We start from the raw sequence: 24,821 nt of genomic DNA on the forward strand, positions 1-24,821 counted from the left end.
AAAAGGAGGGAGTGACTTGCTCACAGACATTGTGGAGACAAGTCATTGGTTCCCCATTAATCGCGCCATCCCTTCACATGGTTTAAGAATAAGTAAAGACACATTCACATATGAAGACAAATCTGACCTCTCCCCTCTTTGGGCCCCAAGTGTCTGAGCCACAGCTAAGGTAGATGTGCAACAGAAAAGACACCAGAGTCCAATGGACACTTTCTAATGACAAGTATCTCAAATAAGCATATTATACTAATAAAACATCTTAATTATCTATGTTACCCAACTAATTCTGATTCGTCCACGACAGGCGATCTGCAGTTGTTGAACTGATGTGTGTGGGGGTTTTAAAGGGGTGATCTGCAGTTGTTGAACTGATGTGTGTGTGTGGTTTTAAAGGGGCAATCTGCAGTTGTTGAACTGATGTGTGGGGTATTAAAGGGGTGCTCTGCAGTTGTTGAACTGATGTGTGTGTGGGGGGGGTTTTAAAGGGGAGATCTGCAGTTGTTGAACTGATGTGTGGGGTTTTAAAGGGGTGATCTGCAGTTGTTGAACTGATGTGTGGGGTTTTAAAGGGGCGGTCTGCAGTTGTTGAACTGATGTGTGTGTGGGGTTTTAAAGGGGCGATCTGCAGTTGTTGAACTGATGTGTGTGTGTGGTTTTAAAGGGGTGCTCTGCAGTTGTTGAACTGATGTGTGTGTGTGTGTGTGTGGGGTTTTAAAGGGGCGATCTGCTGTTGTTGAACTGATGTGTGGGGTATTAAAGGGGCGATCTGCAGTTGTTGCATCCACATTTGGACTTATATAGTCATTGATACTTGAAGGATATAGCACATTCCTTAGTTCAACTGTCGTATCCCAAACGCTGTATTGGCTCAACATGGGGAAACACTATAAATGTTATTACTGTATTATATTATATTATATTACTTTACTATAATGATGTCGTGGATGGTCTGTCCTTGCATCCATAGGTTTGTCTATGCATTTGGAGTGGATACATTTCTCCAGCCCCATCTGTCAGGTTATTACGAATGGATAATTCCATGGTAAAGTAACCCCCCCTCACCCAAATTTTTGTTGTTGTTGCTATTTTAAACTATAAGGACTCGTTTGAACAAAAAAACACATTTACAGGAAGGAACTGTGCAGATACAACGTTTGTTAACAGAACTACATTTACATTTTTACATTTTAGTCATTTAGCAGACGCTCTTATCCAGAGCAACTTACAGTAGTGAATGCATACATTTCATGCATTTTTTTTTTAAAAAAATTTTTTTTATTATTTTTTTTGTACTGGCCCCCCCATGGGAATCGAACCCACAACCCTGGCGTTGCACACACCATGCTGGCGTTGCAAACACCATGCTCTACCAACTGAGCCACAGGGAAGACAAAGGGAGACTTTTACCGTAGTTCTGTTAACAAACTTCGTCTGCAGTTTTTACAGTAAATGTTCTTTAGTTTTTTTTTATGTACTTACTGTTCAGAGTTGTATGGTTTGTTAAACTTTTACATCAAAATTAGAGTTTGAATAAATCAATGTTTTTTTGTTTGGTTATACATTTTACAGTAGAAAACCACAGTCTCAGTGTAAATCAATGTTTTTTTTGTTTGGTTATACATTTTACAGTAGAAAACTACAGTCTCAGTGTAAATCAATGTTTTTTTGTTTGGTTATACATTTTACAGTAGAAAACCACAGTCTCAGTGTAAATCAATGTTTTTTTTGTTTGGTTATACATTTTACAGTAGAAAACCACAGTCTCAGTGTAAATGAATGTTTTTTTGTTTGGTTGTACATTTTACAGTACAAAACCACAGTCTCAGTGTAAATGAATGTTTTTTTGTTTGGTTATACATTTTACAGTAGAAAACAACATTTTACAGTAGAAAACCACAGTCTAAATCCATTGCACTACTACAGTGGCAGGTTGACTGCTTTATTGTTTGAACCTCTGATTGATTGATTGATTGATTGATTGATTGTGGCTTTTTTTAAAGGGGCAACCTGGGATTAGAACAGAAACAAAATGGCCGCCCTGTCACAAGTTTTGGTAAACAACTGAGGTTGGTGGTGGCTGGAGAAATGTAACCACTCTCTCAAATTCATAGAGAAAGCTATTGTAGCAACCTTAACCGAAACCCTCGTGACCTCGTCAAGAATGTCAGAACTCTTTTTGAGTAACAGTTAGTGATCAAATTTTATTGGTCACACGGTCACTCAGAACTCTCAACTCTCAGAACTCTCAACTCTCAGAACTCTCAAAACTCTCAAAACTCTCAGAACTCTCAGAACTCTCAACTCAGAACCAGATCGAAACCCGCCACGTTCCAGAACCTTGTCACCTCTCACCTAACCTGAAACAGAAGGTCCTTGTGTGACCTTGTTGAGAACCCGGGATACTGCCCCTGGTAATAGAAAGAGGTCGGTTCGATGGCATAGTCCCCCCTCTTAATTCGTCTATGTACGGTCTGTGATTTCAGAGGAGGTAGAGAATAAACTGCATCTGAACATTTTATTGTACATTTTATATGATGATTTGAGAGATTTTATGTTTTTTTGATAAAAAATGTTTTGTAAAGAAATCAGGAAGTATTCTGGATTTAGAGATGAAGAAAATCTTGAATTTGAATTTAGAAAAGAAGTATTCCCTTTGTGCAGATGATCTCTGAAGCTTGATAGGATGAGACAAGATCAGTTGTCATCCGTTTAAAGGTTTTTTGTTTGTTGGGTTTTCTCATTTCTTATAAAAAATTTATGAAAACTTTGCAAAAAAATTACGAATGCTTCTAACCAAAATAGTCAACTTAACTTGATTCACAAGACTAGTTGTTTAGTCAGTCCCTGTAGGATTTTGTAATAGCTGTCACAGACACCAGATGGACAAAATGGTTGATTTTTACTGTGGCAATAACATTTTTACATGGCAATCTGTGTGACTTTCTTATTCACACAGGAGAGAGACGTGAATATCGTGGATCCTGTGGGGATCCTCAACAACAACATGATGCTGACGAGGCCGAGAAGAGTTTATCCGGATCAGAACACCACATGGTACTAACCTAACATCACAACTGTCTGGTCTAGTTGGTACAGCTCGGGTCTGGTCTAGTTGGTGCAGCTCGGGTCTGGTCTAGTTGGTGCAGCTCGGTCTGGTCTCGTTGCTACAGCTCGGTCTGGTCTCGTTGCTACAGCTCGGTCTGGTCTAGTTGGTGCAGCTCGGTCTGGTCTAGTTGGTACAGCTCGGTCTGGTCTAGTAGCTACAGCTTGGTCTAGTTGGTACAGCTCGGTCTGGTCTAGTTGGTACAGCTCGGTCTGTTCTAGTTGGTACAGCTCGGGTCTGGTCTAGTTGGTACAGCTCGGGTCTGGTCTAGTTGGTACAGCTCGGTCTGGTCTAGTTGGTACAGCTCGGTCTAGTTGGTACAGCTCGGTCTGGTCTAGCTGCTACAGCTCGGTCTAGTTGGTTCAGCTCGGTCTGGTCTAGTTGCTACTGCTCGGTCTGGTCTAGTTGGTATAGCTAAGTCTGGTCTAGTTGGTGCAGCTCGGTCTGGTCTAGTTGGTACAGCTCGGTCTGGTCTAGTTGGTACAGCTCGGTCTGGTCTAGTTGGTACAGCTCGGTCTGGTCTAGTTGGTACAGCTCGGGATGGTCTCGTTGGTACAGCTTGGGCTGGTCTAGTTGGTACAGCTCGGTTCTGGTCTAGTTGGTCCAGCTCGGTTCTGGTCTAGTTGGTACAGCTTGGTCTAGTTGGTGCAGCTCGGTCTGGTCTAGTTGGTGCAGCTCGGTCTGGTCTAGTTGGTACAGCTCGGTCTGGTCTAGTTGGTACAGCTCGGTCTGGTCTAGTTGGTACAGCTCGGTCTGGTCTAGTTGGTACAGCTCGGTCTGGTCTAGTTGGTGCAGCTCGGTCTGGTCTAGTTGGTCCAGCTCGGGTCTGGTCTAGTTGCTACAGCTTGGTCTAGTTGGTGCAGCTCGGTCTGGTCTAGTTGGTGCAGCTCGGTCTGGTCTAGTTGGTGCAGCTCGGTCTGGTCTAGTTGGTACAGCTCGGTCTGGTCTAGTTGCTACAGCTCGGTCTGGTCTAGTTGGTACAGCTCGGTCTAGTTGGTACAGCTCGGTCTGGTCTAGTTGGTACAGCTCGGTCTGGTCTAGTTGCTACAGCTCGGGTCTGGTCTAGTTGGTACAGCTTGGTCTAGTTGGTACAGCTCGGTCTGGTCTAGTTGCTACACCTTGGTCTAGTTGGTCCAGCTCGGTCTAGTTGCTACAGCTCGGGTCTGGTCTAGTTGCTACAGCTCGGTCTAGTTGGTACAGCTTGGTCTAGTTGGTACAGCTCGTTCTGGTCTAGTTGGTGCAGCTCGGGTCTGGTCTAGTTGCTACAGCTCGGTCTAGTTGGTGCAGCTCGGTCTGGTCTAGTTGCTGCAGCTCGGTCTGGTCTAGTTGGTACAGCTCGGTCTGGTCTAGTTGCTACAGCTCGGTCTGGTCTAGTTGCTACAGCTCGGTCTGGTCTAGTTGGTACAGCTCGGTCTGGTCTAGTTGGTCCAGCTCGGTCTGGTCTAGTTGGTCCAGCTCGGTCTGGTCTAGTTGGTACAGCTCGGTCTGGTCTAGTTGGTCCAGCTCGGTCTGGTCTAGTTGGTCCAGCTCGGGTCTGGTCTAGTTGGTCCAGCTCGGGTCTGGTCTAGTTGGTCCAGCTCAGGTCTGGTCTAGTTGGTCCAGCTCGGGTCTGGTCTAGTTGGTACAGCTTGGTCTAGTTGGTGCAGCTCGGTCTGGTCTAGTTGGTGCAGCTCGGTCTGGTCTAGTTGGTCCAGCTCGGTCTGGTCTAGTTGGTCCAGCTCGGTCTGGTCTAGTTGGTCCAGCTCGGGTCTGGTCTAGTTGGTACAGCTTGGTCTAGTTGCTACAGCTCGGTCTGGTCTAGTTGGTACAGCTCGATCTGGTCTAGTTGCTACAGCTCGGGTCTGATCTAGTTGGTCCAGCTCGGTCTGGTCTAGTTGGTACACCTCGGTCTGGTCTAGTTGGTCAGGCTCAGTCTGGTCTAGTTGGTCCAGCTCGGGTCTGGTCTAGTTGGTACAGCTTGGTCTGGTTGGTGCAGCTCGGTCTGGTCTAGTTGGTACAGCTTGGTCTGGTCTAGTTGGTACAGCTCGGTCTGGTCTAGTTGGTTCAGCTCGGTCTGGTCTAGTTGGTCCAGCTCGGTCTGGTCTAGTTGGTACAGCTCGGTCTGGTCTAGTTGGTACAGCTCGGTCTGGTCTAGTTGGTGCAGCTCGGTCTGGTCTAGTTGGTACAGCTCGGTCTGGTCTAGTTGCTACAGCTCGGGTCTGGTCTAGTTGGTACAGCTCGGTCTGGTCTAGTTGGTCCAGCTCGGTCTGGTCTAGTTGGTTCAGCTCGGTCTGGTCTAGTTGGTACAGCTCTGGTCTGATCTAGTTGGTCCAGCTCGGTCTGGTCTAGTTTGTACAGCTCGGTCTGGTCTAGTTGGTACAGCTTGGTCTAGTTGGTCCAGCTCGGTCTGGTCTAGTTGGTGCAGCTCGGTCTGGTCTAGTTGGTACAGCTCGGTCTGGTCTAGTTGCTACAGCTCGGTCTGGTCTAGTTGCTACAGCTCGGTCTGGTCTAGTTGGTGCAGCTCGGTCTGGTCTAGTTGGTCCAGCTCGGTCTGGTCTAGTTGGTCCAGCTCGGGTCTGGTCTAGTTGGTCCAGCTCGGGTCTGGTCTAGTTGGTCCAGCTCGTGTCTGGTTGGTACAGCTCGGGTCTGGTCTAGTTGGTTCAGCTCGGGTCTGGTCTAGTTGGTACAGCTCGGTCTGGTCTAGTTGGTCCAGCTCGGTCTGGTCTAGTTGGTACAGCTCGGTCTGGTCTAGTTGGTTCAGCTCGGTCTGGTCTAGTTGGTACAGCTCGGTCTGGTCTGGTTGCTACAGCTTGGTCTGGTCTAGTTGGTACAGCTCGGTCTGGTCTAGTTGGTACAGCTCGGTCTGGTCTAGTTGGTACAGCTCGGTCTGGTCTAGTTGGTACAGCTCGGTCTGGTCTCGTTGCTACAGCTCGGTCTCGTTGGTACAGCTCGGGCTGGTCTAGTTGGTACAGCTCGGTCTGGTCTAGTTTGGTTCAGCTCGGTCTGGTCTAGTTGCTACAGCTCGGTCTGGTCTGGTTGCTACAGCTCGGTCTGGTCTGGTTGCTACAGCTCGGTCTGGTCTAGTTGGTACAGCTCGGTCTGGTCTAGTTGGTACAGCTCGGTCTGGTCTAGTTGGTACAGCTCGGTCTGGTCTAGTTGGTACAGCTCGGTCTGGTCTAGTTGGTACAGCTCGGTCTGGTCTCGTTGCTACAGCTCGGTCTCGTTGGTACAGCTCGGGCTGGTCTAGTTGGTACAGCTCGGTCTGGTCTAGTTGGTTCAGCTCGGTCTGGTCTAGTTGCTACAGCTCGGTCTGGTCTGGTTGCTACAGCTCGGTCTGGTCTGGTTGCTACAGCTCGGTCTGGTCTACTTGCTACAGCTCGGGTCTGGTCTAGTTGGTACAGCTCGGTCTGGTTGGTACAGCTCGGTCTGGTCTAGTTGCTACAGCTCGGTCTGGTCTAGTTGGTCCAGCTCGGTCTGGTCTAGTTGGTACAGCTCGGTCTGGTCTAGTTGGTACAGCTCGGTCTGGTCTAGTTGGTACAGCTCGGTCTGGTCTAGTTGGTACAGCTCGGTCTGGTCTAGTTGGTACAGCTCGGTCTGGTCTAGTTGCTACAGCTCGGTCTGGTCTAGTTGGTACAGCTTGGTCTAGTTGGTACAGCTCGGTCTGGTCTAGTTGCTACAGCTTGGTCTAGTTGGTCCAGCTCGTTCTAGTTGCTACAGCTCGGGTCTGGTCTAGTTGCTACAGCTTGGTCTAGTTGGTACAGCTTGGTCTAGTTGGTAAAGCTCGGTCTGGTCTAGTTGGTGCACCTCAGTCTGGTCTAGTTGGTCCAGCTCGGGTCTGGTCTAGTTGGTCCAGCTCGGGTCTGGTCTAGTTGGTCCAGCTCGGGTGTGGTCTAGTTGGTACAGCTCAGTCTGGTCTAGTTGGTACAGCTCGGTCTGGTCTAGTTGGTACAGCTCGGTCTGGTCTAGTTGGTACAGCTCGGTCTGGTCTAGTTGGTGCAGCTCGGTCTGGTCTAGTTGGTCCAACTCGGTCTGGTCTAGTTGGTCCAGCTCGGGTCTGGTCTAGTTGGTACAGCTTGGTCTAGTTGCTACAGCTCGGTCTGGTCTAGTTGCTACAGTTGGTCTGGTCTAGTTGCTACAGCTCGGGTCTGATCTAGTTGGTCCAGCTCGGTCTGGTCTAGTTGGTCCAGCTCAGTCTGGTCTAGTTGGTCCAGCTCGGGTCTGGTCTAGTTGGTCCAGCTCGGGTCTGGTCTAGTTGGTACAGCTTGGTCTAGTTGGTGCAGCTCGGTCTGGTCTAGTTGGTCCAGCTCGGTCTGGTCTAGTTGGTCCAGCTCGGTCTGGTCTAGTTGCTACAGCTCGGTCTGGTCTAGTTGGTACAGCTCGGTCTGGTCTAGTTGGTACAGCTCGGTCTGGTCTAGTTGGTTCAGCTCGGTCTGGTCTAGTTGGTACAGCTCTGTCTGGTCTAGTTGCTACAGCTCGGTCTGGTCTAGTTGGTTCAGCTCGGTCTGGTCTAGTTGGTGCAGCTCGGTCTGGTCTAGTTGGTACAGCTCGGTCTGGTCTAGTTGCTACAGCTCGGGTCTGGTCTTGTTGTCACAGCTTGGTCTAGTTGCTACTGCTCGGTCTGGTCTAGTTGGTACAGCTCGGTCTGGTCTAGTTGCTACAGCTCGGGTCTGATCTAGTTGGTCCAGCTCGGTCTGGTCTAGTTGGTACAGCTTGGTCTAGTTGGTGCAGCTCGGTCTGGTCTAGTTGGTGCAGCTCGGTCTGGTCTAGTTGGTACAGCTCGGTCTGGTCTAGTTGGTACAGCTCGGTCTGGTCTAGTTGGTACAGCTCGGTCTGGTCTAGTTGGTACAGCTCGGTCTGGTCTAGTTGGTGCAGCTCGGTCTGGTCTAGTTGGTCCAGCTCGGGTCTGGTCTAGTTGCTACAGCTTGGTCTAGTTGGTGCAGCTCGGTCTGGTCTAGTTGGTGCAGCTCGGTCTGGTCTAGTTGGTGCAGCTCGGTCTGGTCTAGTTGGTACAGCTCGGTCTGGTCTAGTTGCTACAGCTCGGTCTGGTCTAGTTGGTACAGCTCGGTCTAGTTGGTACAGCTCGGTCTGGTCTAGTTGGTACAGCTCGGTCTGGTCTAGTTGCTACAGCTCGGGTCTGGTCTAGTTGGTACAGCTTGGTCTAGTTGGTACAGCTCGGTCTGGTCTAGTTGCTACACCTTGGTCTAGTTGGTCCAGCTCGGTCTAGTTGCTACAGCTCGGGTCTGGTCTAGTTGCTACAGCTCGGTCTAGTTGGTACAGCTTGGTCTAGTTGGTACAGCTCGTTCTGGTCTAGTTGGTGCAGCTCGGGTCTGGTCTAGTTGGTGCAGCTCGGTCTTGTCTAGTTGGTGCAGCTCGGTCTGGTCTAGTTGCTGCAGCTCGGTCTGGTCTAGTTGGTACAGCTCGGTCTGGTCTAGTTGCTACAGCTCGGTCTGGTCTAGTTGGTACAGCTCGGTCTGGTCTAGTTGGTACAGCTCGGTCTGGTCTAGTTGGTCCAGCTCGGTCTGGTCTAGTTGGTCCAGCTCGGTCTGGTCTAGTTGGTACAGCTCGGTCTGGTCTAGTTGGTCCAGCTCGGTCTGGTCTAGTTGGTCCAGCTCGGGTCTGGTCTAGTTGGTCCAGCTCGGGTCTGGTCTAGTTGGTCCAGCTCAGGTCTGGTCTAGTTGGTCCAGCTCGGGTCTGGTCTAGTTGGTACAGCTTGGTCTAGTTGGTGCAGCTCGGTCTGGTCTAGTTGGTGCAGCTCGGTCTGGTCTAGTTGGTCCAGCTCGGTCTGGTCTAGTTGGTCCAGCTCGGGTCTGGTCTAGTTGGTCCAGCTCGGGTCTGGTCTAGTTGGTACAGCTTGGTCTAGTTGCTACAGCTCGGTCTGGTCTAGTTGGTACAGCTCGATCTGGTCTAGTTGCTACAGCTCGGGTCTGATCTAGTTGGTCCAGCTCGGTCTGGTCTAGTTGGTACACCTCGGTCTGGTCTAGTTGGTCAGGCTCAGTCTGGTCTAGTTGGTCCAGCTCGGGTCTGGTCTAGTTGGTACAGCTTGGTCTGGTTGGTGCAGCTCGGTCTGGTCTAGTTGGTACAGCTTGGTCTGGTCTAGTTGGTACAGCTCGGTCTGGTCTAGTTGGTCCAGCTCTGGTCTGATCTAGTTGGTCCAGCTCGGTCTGGTCTAGTTGGTACAGCTCGGTCTGGTCTAGTTGGTACAGCTCGGTCTGGTCTAGTTGGTGCAGCTCGGTCTGGTCTAGTTGGTACAGCTCGGTCTGGTCTAGTTGCTACAGCTCGGGTCTGGTCTAGTTGGTACAGCTCGGTCTGGTCTAGTTGGTACAGCTCGGTCTGTTCTAGTTGGTACAGCTCGGTCTGGTCTAGTTGCTACAGCTCGGGTCTGGTCTAGTTGGTACAGCTCGGTCTGGTCTAGTTTGTACAGCTCGGTCTGGTCTAGTTGGTACAGCTTGGTCTAGTTGGTCCAGCTCGGTCTGGTCTAGTTGGTGCAGCTCGGTCTGGTCTAGTTGGTACAGCTCGGTCTGGTCTAGTTGCTACAGCTCGGTCTGGTCTAGTTGCTACAGCTCGGTCTGGTCTAGTTGGTGCAGCTCGGTCTGGTCTAGTTGGTCCAGCTCGGTCTGGTCTAGTTGGTCCAGCTCGGGTCTGGTCTAGTTGGTCCAGCTCGGGTCTGGTCTAGTTGGTCCAGCTCGTGTCTGGTTGGTACAGCTCGGGTCTGGTCTAGTTGGTTCAGCTCGGGTCTGGTCTAGTTGGTACAGCTCGGTCTGGTCTAGTTGGTCCAGCTCGGTCTGGTCTAGTTGGTACAGCTCGGTCTGGTCTAGTTGGTTCAGCTCGGTCTGGTCTAGTTGGTACAGCTCGGTCTGGTCTGGTTGCTACAGCTTGGTCTGGTCTAGTTGGTACAGCTCGGTCTGGTCTAGTTGGTACAGCTCGGTCTGGTCTAGTTGGTACAGCTCGGTCTGGTCTAGTTGGTACAGCTCGGTCTGGTCTCGTTGCTACAGCTCGGTCTCGTTGGTACAGCTCGGGCTGGTCTAGTTGGTACAGCTCGGTCTGGTCTAGTTTGGTTCAGCTCGGTCTGGTCTAGTTGCTACAGCTCGGTCTGGTCTGGTTGCTACAGCTCGGTCTGGTCTGGTTGCTACAGCTCGGTCTGGTCTAGTTGGTACAGCTCGGTCTGGTCTAGTTGGTACAGCTCGGTCTGGTCTAGTTGGTACAGCTCGGTCTGGTCTAGTTGGTACAGCTCGGTCTGGTCTAGTTGGTACAGCTCGGTCTGGTCTCGTTGCTACAGCTCGGTCTCGTTGGTACAGCTCGGGCTGGTCTAGTTGGTACAGCTCGGTCTGGTCTAGTTGGTTCAGCTCGGTCTGGTCTAGTTGCTACAGCTCGGTCTGGTCTGGTTGCTACAGCTCGGTCTGGTCTGGTTGCTACAGCTCGGTCTGGTCTACTTGCTACAGCTCGGGTCTGGTCTAGTTGGTACAGCTCGGTCTGGTTGGTACAGCTCGGTCTGGTCTAGTTGCTACAGCTCGGTCTGGTCTAGTTGGTCCAGCTCGGTCTGGTCTAGTTGGTACAGCTCGGTCTGGTCTAGTTGGTACAGCTCGGTCTGGTCTAGTTGGTACAGCTCGGTCTGGTCTAGTTGGTACAGCTCGGTCTGGTCTAGTTGGTACAGCTCGGTCTGGTCTAGTTGCTACAGCTCGGTCTGGTCTAGTTGGTACAGCTTGGTCTAGTTGGTACAGCTCGGTCTGGTCTAGTTGCTACAGCTTGGTCTAGTTGGTCCAGCTCGTTCTAGTTGCTACAGCTCGGTCTGGTCTAGTTGCTACAGCTTGGTCTAGTTGGTCCAGCTTGGTCTAGTTGGTACAGCTCGGTCTGGTCTAGTTGGTGCACCTCAGTCTGGTCTAGTTGGTCCAGCTCGGGTCTGGTCTAGTTGGTCCAGCTCGGGTCTGGTCTAGTTGGTCCAGCTCGGGTGTGGTCTAGTTGGTACAGCTCAGTCTGGTCTAGTTGGTACAGCTCGGTCTGGTCTAGTTGGTACAGCTCGGTCTGGTCTAGTTGGTACAGCTCGGTCTGGTCTAGTTGGTGCAGCTCGGTCTGGTCTAGTTGGTCCAACTCGGTCTGGTCTAGTTGGTCCAGCTCGGGTCTGGTCTAGTTGGTACAGCTTGGTCTAGTTGCTACAGCTCGGTCTGGTCTAGTTGCTACAGTTGGTCTGGTCTAGTTGCTACAGCTCGGGTCTGATCTAGTTGGTCCAGCTCGGTCTGGTCTAGTTGGTCCAGCTCGGTCTGGTCTAGTTGGTCCAGCTCAGTCTGGTCTAGTTGGTCCAGCTCGGGTCTGGTCTAGTTGGTCCAGCTCGGGTCTGGTCTAGTTGGTACAGCTTGGTCTAGTTGGTGCAGCTCGGTCTGGTCTAGTTGGTCCAGCTCGGTCTGGTCTAGTTGGTCCAGCTCGGTCTGGTCTAGTTGCTACAGCTCGGTCTGGTCTAGTTGGTACAGCTCGGTCTGGTCTAGTTGGTACAGCTCGGTCTGGTCTAGTTGGTTCAGCTCGGTCTGGTCTAGTTGGTACAGCTCGGTCTGGTCTAGTTGCTACAGCTCGGTCTGGTCTAGTTGGTTCAGCTCGGTCTGGTCTAGTTGGTGCAGCTCGGTCTGGTCTAGTTGGTACAGCTCGGTCTGGTCTAGTTGCTACAGCTCGGGTCTGGTCTTGTTGTCACAGCTTGGTCTAGTTGCTACTGCTCGGTCTGGTCTAGTTGGTACAGCTCGGTCTGGTCTAGTTGCTACAGCTCGGGTCTGATCTAGTTGGTCCAGCTCGGTCTGGTCTAGTTGGTACAGCTTGGTCTAGTTGGTCCAGCTCGGTCTGGTCTAGTTGGTGCAGCTCGGTCTGGTCTAGTTGGTACAGCTCGGTCTGGTCTAGTTGGTCCAGCTCGGGTCTGGTCTAGTTGGTCCAGCTCGTGTCTGGTTGGTACAGCTCGGGTCTGGTCTAGTTGGTTCAGCTTGGTCTGGGTCTAGTTGGTCCAGCTCGGGTCTGGTCTAGTTGCTACAGCTCGGTCTGGTCTCGTTGCTACAGCTCGGTCTGGTCTAGTTGGTACAGCTCGGTCTGGTCTAGTAGCTACAGCTTGGTCTAGTTGGTACAGCTCGGTCTGGTCTAGTTGGTACAGCTCGGTCTGGTCTAGTAGCTACAGCTTGGTCTGGTCTAGTTGCTACAGCTCGGTCTGGTCTAGTTGCTACAGCTCGGTCTGGTCTAGTTGGTTCAGCTCGGTCTGGTCTAGTTGGTTCAGCTCGGTCTGGTCTAGTTGCTACAGCTCGGTCTGGTCTAGTTGGTGCAGCTCGGTCTGGTCTAGTTGGTACAGCTCGGTCTGGTCTAGTTGCTGCAGCTCGGTCTGGTCTAGTTGGTGCAGCTCGGTCTGGTCTAGTTGGTGCAGCTCGGTCTGGTCTAGTTGGTACAGCTCGGTCTGGTCTAGTTGGTACAGCTCGGTCTGGTCTAGTTGGTTCAGCTCGGTCTGGTCTAGTTGCTACAGCTCGGTCTGGTCTAGCTGCTACAGCTCGGTCTGGTCTAGTTGGTACAGCTCGGTCTGGTCTAGTTGCTACAGCTCGGGCTGGTCTAGTTGGTGCAGCTCGGTCTGGTCTAGTTGCTACAGCTCGGGCTGGTCTAGTTGGTACAGCTCGGTCTGGTCTAGTTGGTACAGCTCGGTCTGGTCTAGTTGGTTCAGCTCGGTCTGGTCTAGTTGGTTCAGCTCGGTCTGGTCTAGTTGCTACAGCTCGGTCTGGTCTAGTTGCTACAGCTCGGTCTGGTCTAGTTGGTACAGCTCGGTCTGGTCTAGTTGGTACAGGTCGGTCTAGTTGCTACAGCTCGGTCTGGTCTAGTTGGTACAGCTCGGTCTGGTCTAGTTGCTACATCTCGGTCTGGTCTAGTTGGTACAGCTCGGTCTGGTCTAGTTGCTACATCTCGGTCTAGTTGGTACAGCTCGATCTGGTCTAGTTGCTACAGCTTGGTCTAGTTGGTACAGCTCGGTCTGGTCTAGTTGGTACAGCTCGGTCTGGTCTAGTTGGTACAGCTCGGTCTGGTCTAGTTGCTACAGCTCGGTCTGGTCTAGTTGCTACAGCTCGGTCTGGTCTAGTTGGTACAGCTCTGTCTGGTCTAGTTGGTACAGCTCGGTCTGGTCTAGTTGCTACAGCTCGGGCTGGTCTAGTTGGTGCAGCTCGGTCTAGTTGGTTCAGCTCGGGCTGGTCTAGTTGGTCCAGCTCGGTCTGGTCTAGTTGCTACAGCTCGGTCTGGTCTAGTTGGTACAGCTCGGTCTGGTCTAGTTGGTACAGCTCGGTCTGGTCTAGTTGGTACAGCTCGGTCTGGTCTAGTTGGTACAGCTCGGTCTGGTCTAGTTGGTTCAGCTCGGTCTGGTCTAGTTGCTACAGCTCGGTCTAGTTGGTTCAGCTCGGTCTGGTCTCGTTGCTACAGCTCGGTCTGGTCTAGTTGCTACAGGTCGGTCTGGTCTAGTTGGTACAGCTCGGTCTGGTCTAGTTGGTACAGCTCGGTCTGGTCTAGTTGGTACAGCTCGGTCTGGTCTAGTTGCTCGGGTCTGGTCTAGTTGGTTCAGCTCGGTCTGGGTCTAGTTGGTCCAGCTCGGGTCTGGTCTAGTTGCTACAGCTCGGTCTGGTCTAGTTGGTACAGCTCGGTCTGGTCTAGTTGGTACAGCTCGGTCTGGTCTAGTTGGTACAGCTCGGTCTGGTCTAGTTGCTCGGGTCTGGTCTAGTTGGTTCAGCTCGGTCTGGGTCTAGTTGGTCCAGCTCGGTCTGGTCTAGTTGCTACAGCTCGGTCTGGTCTAGTTGCTACAGCTCGGTCTGGTCTAGTTGCTACAGCTCGGTCTGGTCTAGTTGGTGCAGCTCGGTCTGGTCTAGTTGGTACAGCTCGGGCTGGTCTAGTTGGTACAGCTCGGGCTGGTCTAGTTGGTCCAGCTCGGTCTGGTCTAGTTGCTACAGCTCGGGCTGGTCTAGTTGGTACAGCTCGGTCTGGTCTAGTTGGTACAGCTCGGTCTGGTCTAGTTGCTACAGCTCGGTCTGGTCTAGTTGCTACAGCTCGGTCTGGTCTAGTTGGTACAGCTCGGTCTGGTCTAGTTGCTACAGCTCGGTCTGGTCTAGTTGCTACAGCTCGGTCTGGTCTAGTTGGTACAGGTCGGTCTAGTTGCTACAGCTCGGTCTGGTCTAGTTGGTACAGCTCGGTCTGGTCTAGTTGCTAATTCTCTGTCTGGTCTAGTTGGTCCAGCTCGGTCTGGTCTAGTTGCTACAGCTTGGTCTAGTTGGTACAGCTCGGTCTGGTCTAGTTGGTACAGCTCGGTCTGGTCTAGTTGCTACAGCTCGGTCTGGTCTCGTTGGTACAGCTCTGTCTGGTCTAGTTGGTACAGCTCGGTCTGGTCTAGTTGCTACAGCTCGGGCTGGGCTAGTTGGTGCAGCTCGGTCTGGTCTAGTTGCTACAGCTCGGTCTAGTTGGTTCAGCTCGGGCTGGTCTAGTTGGTCCAGCTCGGTCTGGTCTAGTTGCTACAGCTTGGTCTGGTCTAGTTGGTACAGCTCGGTCTGGTCTAGTTGGTACAGCTCGGTCTGGTCTAGTTGGTACAGCTCGGTCTGGTCTAGTTGCTACAGCTCGGTCTAGTTGGTTCAGCTCAGTCTGGTCTCGTTGCTACAGCTCGGTCTGGTCTATTTGCTACAGGTCGGTCTGGTCTAGTTGGTACAGCTCGGTCTGGTCTAGTTGGTACAGCTCGGTCTGGTCTAGTTGGTACAGCTCGGTCTGGTCTAGTTGCTCGGGTCTGGTCTAGTTGGTTCAGCTCGGTCTGGGTCTAGTTGGTCCAGCTCGGGTCTGGTCTAGTTGCTACAGCTCGGTCTGGTCTAGTTGGTACAGCTCGGTCTGGTCTAGTTGGTACAGCTCGGTCTGGTCTAGTTGGTACAGCTCGGTCTGGTCTAGTTGCTCGGGTCTGGTCTAGTTGGTTCAGCTCGGTCTGGTCTAGTTGGTACAGCTCGGTCTGGTCTACTTGGTACAGCTCGGTCTGGTCTAGTTGCTACAGCTCGGTCTGGTCTAGTTGCTACAGCTCGGTCTGGTCTACTTGCTACAGCTCGGTCTGGTCTAGTAGCTACAGCTCGGTCTGGTCTAGTTGCTACAGCTCGGTCTGGTCTAGTTGGTGCAGCTCGGTCTGGTCTAGTTGGTACAGCTCGGGCTGGTCTAGTTGGTACAGCTCGGTCTGGTCTAGTTGGTCCAGCTCGGTCTGGTCTAGTTGCTACAGCTCGGTCTGGTCTAGTTGGTACAGCTCGGTCTGGTCTGGTTGCTACAGCTCGGTCTGGTCTAGTTGGTACAGCTCGGTCTGGTCTAGTTGGTGCAGCTCGGTCTGGTCTAGTTGGTACAGCTCGGTCTGGTGTAGTTGCTACAGCTTGGTCTAGTTGGTCCAGCTCGCGCCTGGTCTAGTTGGTACAGCTCTGTCTGGTCTAGTTGGTGCAGCTCGGTCTGGTCTAGTTGCTACAGCTCGGTCTGGTCTAGTTGCTACAGCTCGGTCTGGTCTAGTTGGTACAGCTCGGTCTAGTTGCTACAGCTCGGTCTGGTCTAGTTGGTACAGCTCGGTCTGGTCTAGTTGCTACAGCTCGGTCTGGTCTAGTTGCTACAGCTCGGTCTGGTCTAGTTGCTACAGCTTGGTCTAGTTGGTACAGCTCGGTCTGGTCTAGTTGGTACAGCTCGGTCTGGTCTAGTTGGTACAGCTCGGTCTGGTCTAGTTGCTACAGCTTGGTCTGGTCTAGTTGCTACAGCTCGGTCTGGTCTAGTTGGTACAGCTCTGTCTGGTCTAGTTGGTACAGCTCGGTCTGGTCTAGTTGCTACAGCTCGGGCTGGTCTAGTTGGTGCAGCTCGGTCTGGTCTAGTTGCTACAGCTCGGTCTAGTTGGTTCAGCTCGGGCTGGTCTAGTTGGTCCAGCTCGGTCTGGTCTAGTTGGTACAGTTCGGTCTGGTCTAGTTGCTACAGCTTGGTCTAGTTGGTCCAGCTCGGCCTGGTCTAGTTGGTTCAGCTCGGTCTGGTCTAGTTGGTACAGCTCGGTCTGGTCTAGTTGGTATAGCTCGCTCTGGTCTAGTTGCTACACCTCGGTCTGGTCTAGTTGCTACAGCTCGGGTCTGGTCTAGTTGGTTCAGCTCGGTCTGGGTCTAGTTGGTCCAGCTCGGGTCTGGTCTAGTTGCTACAGCTCGGTCTGGTCTCGTTGCTACAGCTCGGTCTGGTCTAGTTGGTACAGCTCGGTCTGGTCTAGTTGCTACAGCTTGGTCTAGTTGGTACAGCTCGGTCTGGTCTAGTTGGTACAGCTCGGTCTGGTCTAGTTGGTACAGCTCGGTCTGGTCTAGTAGCTACAGCTTGGTCTAGTTGGTTCAGCTCGGTCTGGTCTAGTTGGTACAGCTCGGTCTGGTCTAGTTGCTACAGCTCGGTCTGGTCTAGCTGCTACAGCTCGGTCTAGTTGCTACAGCTTGGTCTAGTTGGTCCAGCTCGGTCTAGTTGGTACAGCTCGTTCTGGTCTAGTTGGTGCAGCTCGGTCTGGTCTAGTTGGTCCAGCTCGGTCTGGTCTAGTTGGTACAGCTCGGTCTGGTCTAGTTGCTACAGCTCGGTCTGGTCTAGTTGGTGCAGCTCGGTCTGGTCTAGTTGGTACAGCTCGGTCTGGTCTAGTTGCTGCAGCTCGGTCTGGTCTAGTTGGTGCAGCTCGGTCTGGTCTAGTTGCTACAGCTCGGTCTGGTCTAGTTGGTACAGCTCGGTCTGGTCTAGTTGGTTCAGCTCGGTCTGGTCTAGTTGCTACAGCTCGGTCTGGTCTAGTTGCAACAGCTCGTTCTGGTCTAGTTGCTACAGCTCGGTCTGGTCTAGTTGCTACAGCTCGGTCTGGTCTAGTTGCTACAGCTCGGTCTGGTCTAGTTGGTACAGCTCGGTCTGGTCTAGTTGGTTCAGCTCGGTCTGGTCTAGTTGCTACAGCTCGGTCTGGTCTAGTTGCTACAGCTCGGTCTGGTCTAGTTGCTACAGCTCGGTCTGGTCTAGTTGCTACAGCTCGGTCTGGTCTAGTTGGTACAGGTCGGTCTAGTTGCTACAGCTCGGTCTGGTCTAGTTGGTACAGCTCGGTCTGGTCTAGTTGGTACAGCTCGGTCTGGTCTAGTTGGTTCAGCTCGGTCTGGTCTAGTTGCTACAGCTCGGTCTAGTTGGTTCAGCTCGTTCTGGTCTCGTTGCTACAGCTCGGTCTGGTCTAGTTGCTACAGCTCGGTCTGGTCTAGTTGGTACAGCTCGGTCTGGTCTAGTTGGTACAGCTCGGTCTGGTCTAGTTGCTACAGCTCGGTCTGGTCTAGTTGCTACAGCTCGGTCTGGTCTAGTTGGTACAGCTCGGTCTGGTCTAGTTGGTTCAGCTCGGTCTGGTCTAGTTGCTACAGCTCGGTCTGGTCTAGTTGCTACAGCTCGGTCTGGTCTAGTTGCTACAGCTCGGTCTGGTCTAGTTGGTACAGCTCGGTCTGGTCTAGTTGGTACAGGTCGGTCTAGTTGCTACAGCTCGGTCTGGTCTAGTTGGTACAGCTCGGTCTGGTCTAGTTGGTACAGCTCGGTCTGGTCTAGTTGGTTCAGCTCGGTCTGGTCTAGTTGCTACAGCTCGGTCTAGTTGGTTCAGCTCGTTCTGGTCTCGTTGCTACAGCTCGGTCTGGTCTAGTTGCTACAGGTCGGTCTGGTCTAGTTGGTACAGCTCGGTCTGGTCTAGTTGGTACAGCTCGGTCTGGTCTAGTTGGTACAGCTCGGTCTGGTCTAGTTGCTCGGGTCTGGTCTAGTTGGTTCAGCTCGGTCTGGGTCTAGTTGGTCCAGCTCGGGTCTGGTCTAGTTGCTACAGCTCGGTCTGGTCTAGTTGGTACAGCTCGGTCTGGTCTAGTTGGTACAGCTCGGTCTGGTCTAGTTGGTACAGCTCGTTCTGGTCTAGTTGCTCGGGTCTAGTCTAGTTGGTTCAGCTCGGTCTGGGTCTACTTGGTACAGCTCGGTCTGGTCTAGTTGCTACAGCTCGGTCTGGTCTAGTCGCTACAGCTCGGTCTGGTCTAGTTGCTACAGCTCGGTCTGGTCTAGTTGCTACAGCTCGGTCTGGTCTAGTTGCTACAGCTCGGGCTGGTCTAGTTGGTACAGCTCGGGCTGGTCTAGTTGGTACAGCTCGGGCTGGTCTAGTTGGTACAGCTCGGTCTGGTCTAGTTGGTCCAGCTCGGTCTGGTCTAGTTGCTACAGCTCGGTCTGGTCTAGTTGCTACAGCTCGGTCTGGCCTGGTTGCTACAGCTCGGTCTGGTCTAGTTGGTACAGCTCGGTCTGGTCTAGTTGGTGCAGCTCGGTCTGGTCTAGTTGCTACAGCTCGGTCTGGTCTAGTTGCTACAGCTCGGTCTGGTCTAGTTGCTACAGCTCGGTCTGGTCTAGTTGCTACAGCTCGGTCTGGTCTAGTTGGTACAGCTCGGTCTAGTTGCTACAGCTCGGTCTGGTCTAGTTGGTACAGCTCGGTCTGGTCTAGTTGCTACAGCTCGGTCTGGTCTAGTTGGTACAGCTCGGTCTGGTCTAGTTGCTACAGCTTGGTCTAGTTGGTACAGCTCGGTCTGGTCTAGTTGGTACAGCTCGGTCTGGTCTAGTTGGTACAGCTCGGTCTGGTCTAGTTGGTGCAGCTCGGTCTGGTCTAGTTGGTACAGCTCGGTCTGGTCTAGTTGGTACAGCTCGGTCTGGTCTAGTTGGTTCAGCTCGGTCTGGTCTAGTTGCTACAGCTCGGTCTGGTCTAGCTGCTACAGCTCGGTCTGGTCTAGTTGGTACAGCTCGGTCTGGTCTAGTTGCTACAGCTCGGGCTGGTCTAGTTGGTGCAGCTCGGTCTGGTCTAGTTGCTACAGCTCGGGCTGGTCTAGTTGGTACAGCTCGGTCTGGTCTAGTTGGTACAGCTCGGTCTGGTCTAGTTGGTTCAGCTCGGTCTGGTCTAGTTGGTTCAGCTCGGTCTGGTCTAGTTGCTACAGCTCGGTCTGGTCTAGTTGCTACAGCTCGGTCTGGTCTAGTTGGTACAGCTCGGTCTGGTCTAGTTGGTACAGGTCGGTCTAGTTGCTACAGCTCGGTCTGGTCTAGTTGGTACAGCTCGGTCTGGTCTAGTTGCTACATCTCGGTCTGGTCTAGTTGGTACAGCTCGGTCTGGTCTAGTTGCTACATCTCGGTCTAGTTGGTACAGCTCGATCTGGTCTAGTTGCTGCAGCTTGGTCTAGTTGGTACAGCTCGGTCTGGTCTAGTTGGTACAGCTCGGTCTGGTCTAGTTGGTACAGCTCGGTCTGGTCTAGTTGCTACAGCTCGGTCTGGTCTAGTTGCTACAGCTCGGTCTGGTCTAGTTGGTACAGCTCTGTCTGGTCTAGTTGGTACAGCTCGGTCTGGTCTAGTTGCTACAGCTCGGGCTGGTCTAGTTGGTGCAGCTCGGTCTAGTTGGTTCAGCTCGGGCTGGTCTAGTTGGTCCAGCTCGGTCTGGTCTAGTTGCTACAGCTCGGTCTGGTCTAGTTGCTACAGCTCGGTCTGGTCTAGTTGGTACAGCTCGGTCTGGTCTAGTTGGTACAGCTCGGTCTGGTCTAGTTGGTACAGCTCGGTCTGGTCTAGTTGGTTCAGCTCGGTCTGGTCTAGTTGCTACAGCTCGGTCTAGTTGGTTCAGCTCGGTCTGGTCTCGTTGCTACAGCTCGGTCTGGTCTAGTTGCTACAGGTCGGTCTGGTCTAGTTGGTACAGCTCGGTCTGGTCTAGTTGGTACAGCTCGGTCTGGTCTAGTTGGTACAGCTCGGTCTGGTCTAGTTGCTCGGGTCTGGTCTAGTTGGTTCAGCTCGGTCTGGGTCTAGTTGGTCCAGCTCGGGTCTGGTCTAGTTGCTACAGCTCGGTCTGGTCTAGTTGGTACAGCTCGGTCTGGTCTAGTTGGTACAGCTCGGTCTGGTCTAGTTGGTACAGCTCGGTCTGGTCTAGTTGCTCGGGTCTGGTCTAGTTGGTTCAGCTCGGTCTGGGTCTAGTTGGTCCAGCTCGGTCTGGTCTAGTTGCTACAGCTCGGTCTGGTCTAGTTGCTACAGCTCGGTCTGGTCTAGTTGCTACAGCTCGGTCTGGTCTAGTTGGTGCAGCTCGGTCTGGTCTAGTTGGTACAGCTCGGGCTGGTCTAGTTGGTACAGCTCGGGCTGGTCTAGTTGGTCCAGCTCGGTCTGGTCTAGTTGCTACAGCTCGGGCTGGTCTAGTTGGTACAGCTCGGTCTGGTCTAGTTGGTACAGCTCGGTCTGGTCTAGTTGCTACAGCTCGGTCTGGTCTAGTAGCTACAGCTCGGTCTGGTCTAGTTGCTACAGCTCGGTCTGGTCTAGTTGGTGCAGCTCGGTCTGGTCTAGTTGGTACAGCTCGGGCTGGTCTAGTTGGTACAGCTCGGTCTGGTCTAGTTGGTCCAGCTCGGTCTGGTCTAGTTGCTACAGCTCGGTCTGGTCTAGTTGGTACAGCTCGGTCTGGTCTGGTTGCTACAGCTCGGTCTGGTCTAGTTGGTACAGCTCGGTCTGGTCTAGTTGGTGCAGCTCGGTCTGGTCTAGTTGGTACAGCTCGGTCTGGTGTAGTTGCTACAGCTTGGTCTAGTTGGTCCAGCTCGCGCCTGGTCTAGTTGGTACAGCTCTGTCTGGTCTAGTTGGTGCAGCTCGGTCTGGTCTAGTTGCTACAGCTCGGTCTGGTCTAGTTGCTACAGCTCGGTCTGGTCTAGTTGGTACAGCTCGGTCTAGTTGCTACAGCTCGGTCTGGTCTAGTTGGTACAGCTCGGTCTGGTCTAGTTGCTACAGCTCGGTCTGGTCTAGTTGCTACAGCTCGGTCTGGTCTAGTTGCTACAGCTTGGTCTAGTTGGTACAGCTCGGTCTGGTCTAGTTGGTACAGCTCGGTCTGGTCTAGTTGGTACAGCTCGGTCTGGTCTAGTTGCTACAGCTTGGTCTGGTCTAGTTGCTACAGCTCGGTCTGGTCTAGTTGGTACAGCTCTGTCTGGTCTAGTTGGTACAGCTCGGTCTGGTCTAGTTGCTACAGCTCGGGCTGGTCTAGTTGGTGCAGCTCGGTCTGGTCTAGTTGCTACAGCTAGGTCTAGTTGGTTCAGCTCGGGCTGGTCTAGTTGGTCCAGCTCGGTCTGGTCTAGTTGGTACAGTTCGGTCTGGTCTAGTTGCTACAGCTTGGTCTAGTTGGTCCAGCTCGGCCTGGTCTAGTTGGTTCAGCTCGGTCTGGTCTAGTTGGTACAGCTCGGTCTGGTCTAGTTGGTATAGCTCGCTCTGGTCTAGTTGCTACACCTCGGTCTGGTCTAGTTGCTACAGCTCGGGTCTGGTCTAGTTGGTTCAGCTCGGTCTGGGTCTAGTTGGTCCAGCTCGGGTCTGGTCTAGTTGCTACAGCTCGGTCTGGTCTCGTTGCTACAGCTCGGTCTGGTCTAGTTGGTACAGCTCGGTCTGGTCTAGTAGCTACAGCTTGGTCTAGTTGGTACAGCTCGGTCTGGTCTAGTTGGTACAGCTCGGTCTGGTCTAGTTGGTACAGCTCGGTCTGGTCTAGTAGCTACAGCTTGGTCTAGTTGGTTCAGCTCGGTCTGGTCTAGTTGGTACAGCTCGGTCTGGTCTAGTTGCTACAGCTCGGTCTGGTCTAGCTGCTACAGCTCGGTCTAGTTGCTACAGCTTGGTCTAGTTGGTCCAGCTCGGTCTAGTTGGTACAGCTCGTTCTGGTCTAGTTGGTGCAGCTCGGTCTGGTCTAGTTGGTCCAGCTCGGTCTGGTCTAGTTGGTACAGCTCGGTCTGGTCTAGTTGCTACAGCTCGGTCTGGTCTAGTTGGTGCAGCTCGGTCTGGTCTAGTTGGTACAGCTCGGTCTGGTCTAGTTGCTGCAGCTCGGTCTGGTCTAGTTGGTGCAGCTCGGTCTGGTCTAGTTGCTACAGCTCGGTCTGGTCTAGTTGGTACAGCTCGGTCTGGTCTAGTTGGTTCAGCTCGGTCTGGTCTAGTTGCTACAGCTCGGTCTGGTCTAGTTGCAACAGCTCGGTCTGGTCTAGTTGCTACAGCTCGGTCTGGTCTAGTTGCTACAGCTCGGTCTGGTCTAGTTGCTACAGCTCGGTCTGGTCTAGTTGGTACAGCTCGGTCTGGTCTAGTTGGTTCAGCTCGGTCTGGTCTAGTTGCTACAGCTCGGTCTGGTCTAGTTGCTACAGCTCGGTCTGGTCTAGTTGCTACAGCTCGGTCTGGTCTAGTTGGTACAGCTCGGTCTGGTCTAGTTGGTACAGGTCGGTCTAGTTGCTACAGCTCGGTCTGGTCTAGTTGGTACAGCTCGGTCTGGTCTAGTTGGTACAGCTCGGTCTGGTCTAGTTGGTACAGCTCGGTCTGGTCTAGTTGGTTCAGCTCGGTCTGGTCTAGTTGCTACAGCTCGGTCTAGTTGGTTCAGCTCGTTCTGGTCTCGTTGCTACAGCTCGGTCTGGTCTAGTTGCTACAGCTCGGTCTGGTCTAGTTGGTACAGCTCGGTCTGGTCTAGTTGGTACAGCTCGGTCTGGTCTAGTTGCTACAGCTCGGTCTGGTCTAGTTGCTACAGCTCGGTCTGGTCTAGTTGGTACAGCTCGGTCTGGTCTAGTTGGTTCAGCTCGGTCTGGTCTAGTTGCTACAGCTCGGTCTGGTCTAGTTGCTACAGCTCGGTCTGGTCTAGTTGCTACAGCTCGGTCTGGTCTAGTTGGTACAGCTCGGTCTGGTCTAGTTGGTACAGGTCGGTCTAGTTGCTACAGCTCGGTCTGGTCTAGTTGGTACAGCTCGGTCTGGTCTAGTTGGTACAGCTCGGTCTGGTCTAGTTGGTTCAGCTCGGTCTGGTCTAGTTGCTACAGCTCGGTCTAGTTGGTTCAGCTCGTTCTGGTCTCGTTGCTACAGCTCGGTCTGGTCTAGTTGCTACAGGTCGGTCTGGTCTAGTTGGTACAGCTCGGTCTGGTCTAGTTGGTACAGCTCGGTCTGGTCTAGTTGGTACAGCTCGGTCTGGTCTAGTTGCTCGGGTCTGGTCTAGTTGGTTCAGCTCGGTCTGGGTCTAGTTGGTCCAGCTCGGGTCTGGTCTAGTTGCTACAGCTCGGTCTGGTCTAGTTGGTACAGCTCGGTCTGGTCTAGTTGGTACAGCTCGGTCTGGTCTAGTTGGTAGAGCTCGTTCTGGTCTAGTTGCTCGGGTCTAGTCTAGTTGGTTCAGCTCGGTCTGGGTCTACTTGGTACAGCTCGGTCTGGTCTAGTTGCTACAGCTCGGTCTGGTCTAGTCGCTACAGCTCGGTCTGGTCTAGTTGCTACAGCTCGGTCTGGTCTAGTTGCTACAGCTCGGTCTGGTCTAGTTGCTACAGCTCGGGCTGGTCTAGTTGGTACAGCTCGGGCTGGTCTAGTTGGTACAGCTCGGGCTGGTCTAGTTGGTACAGCTCGGTCTGGTCTAGTTGGTCCAGCTCGGTCTGGTCTAGTTGCTACAGCTCGGTCTGGTCTAGTTGCTGCAGCTCGGTCTGGCCTGGTTGCTACAGCTCGGTCTGGTCTAGTTGGTACAGCTCGGTCTGGTCTAGTTGGTGCAGCTCGGTCTGGTCTAGTTGCTACAGCTCGGTCTGGTCTAGTTGCTACAGCTCGGTCTGGTCTAGTTGCTACAGCTCGGTCTGGTCTAGTTGCTACAGCTCGGTCTGGTCTAGTTGGTACAGCTCGGTCTAGTTGCTACAGCTCGGTCTGGTCTAGTTGGTACAGCTCGGTCTGGTCTAGTTGCTACAGCTCGGTCTGGTCTAGTTGGTACAGCTCGGTCTGGTCTAGTTGCTACAGCTTGGTCTAGTTGGTACAGCTCGGTCTGGTCTAGTTGGTACAGCTCGGTCTGGTCTAGTTGGTACAGCTCGGTCTGGTCTAGTTGGTGCAGCTCGGTCTGGTCTAGTTGGTACAGCTCGGTCTGGTCTAGTTGGTACAGCTCGGTCTGGTCTAGTTGGTTCAGCTCGGTCTGGTCTAGTTGCTACAGCTCGGTCTGGTCTAGCTGCTACAGCTCGGTCTGGTCTAGTTGGTACAGCTCGGTCTGGTCTAGTTGCTACAGCTCGGGCTGGTCTAGTTGGTGCAGCTCGGTCTGGTCTAGTTGCTACAGCTCGGGCTGGTCTAGTTGGTACAGCTCGGTCTGGTCTAGTTGGTACAGCTCGGTCTGGTCTAGTTGGTTCAGCTCGGTCTGGTCTAGTTGGTTCAGCTCGGTCTGGTCTAGTTGCTACAGCTCGGTCTGGTCTAGTTGCTACAGCTCGGTCTGGTCTAGTTGGTACAGCTCGGTCTGGTCTAGTTGGTACAGGTCGGTCTAGTTGCTACAGCTCGGTCTGGTCTAGTTGGTACAGCTCGGTCTGGTCTAGTTGCTACATCTCGGTCTGGTCTAGTTGGTACAGCTCGGTCTGGTCTAGTTGCTACATCTCGGTCTAGTTGGTACAGCTCGATCTGGTCTAGTTGCTACAGCTTGGTCTAGTTGGTACAGCTCGGTCTGGTCTAGTTGGTACAGCTCGGTCTGGTCTAGTTGGTACAGCTCGGTCTGGTCTAGTTGCTACAGCTCGGTCTGGTCTAGTTGCTACAGCTCGGTCTGGTCTAGTTGGTACAGCTCTGTCTGGTCTAGTTGGTACAGCTCGGTCTGGTCTAGTTGCTACAGCTCGGGCTGGTCTAGTTGGTGCAGCTCGGTCTAGTTGGTTCAGCTCGGGCTGGTCTAGTTGGTCCAGCTCGGTCTGGTCTAGTTGCTACAGCTCGGTCTGGTCTAGTTGGTACAGCTCGGTCTGGTCTAGTTGGTACAGCTCGGTCT

General features: G+C 52.8%; 1 protein-coding gene across 1 annotated transcript in view; it reads left to right on the forward strand.

The window, feature by feature from the left end:
- Positions 1–3,112, forward strand: part of LOC106591155 (zinc finger protein OZF) — a 48,681-nt gene extending 45,569 nt beyond the window's left edge. The window contains exon 2 of the mRNA XM_014182345.2: positions 2,957–3,112. Coding sequence (XP_014037820.2) covers positions 2,957–3,066 — 110 coding nt within the window. The 3' untranslated portion in view covers positions 3,067–3,112. The remainder of the gene's footprint in view (positions 1–2,956) is intronic.
- Positions 3,113–24,821: the final 21,709 nt, after the last annotated feature.

Source organism: Salmo salar, chromosome ssa12, assembly GCF_905237065.1.
Source record: "Salmo salar chromosome ssa12, Ssal_v3.1, whole genome shotgun sequence".
In the NCBI taxonomy this organism is placed as follows: domain Eukaryota; kingdom Metazoa; phylum Chordata; class Actinopteri; order Salmoniformes; family Salmonidae; genus Salmo; species Salmo salar.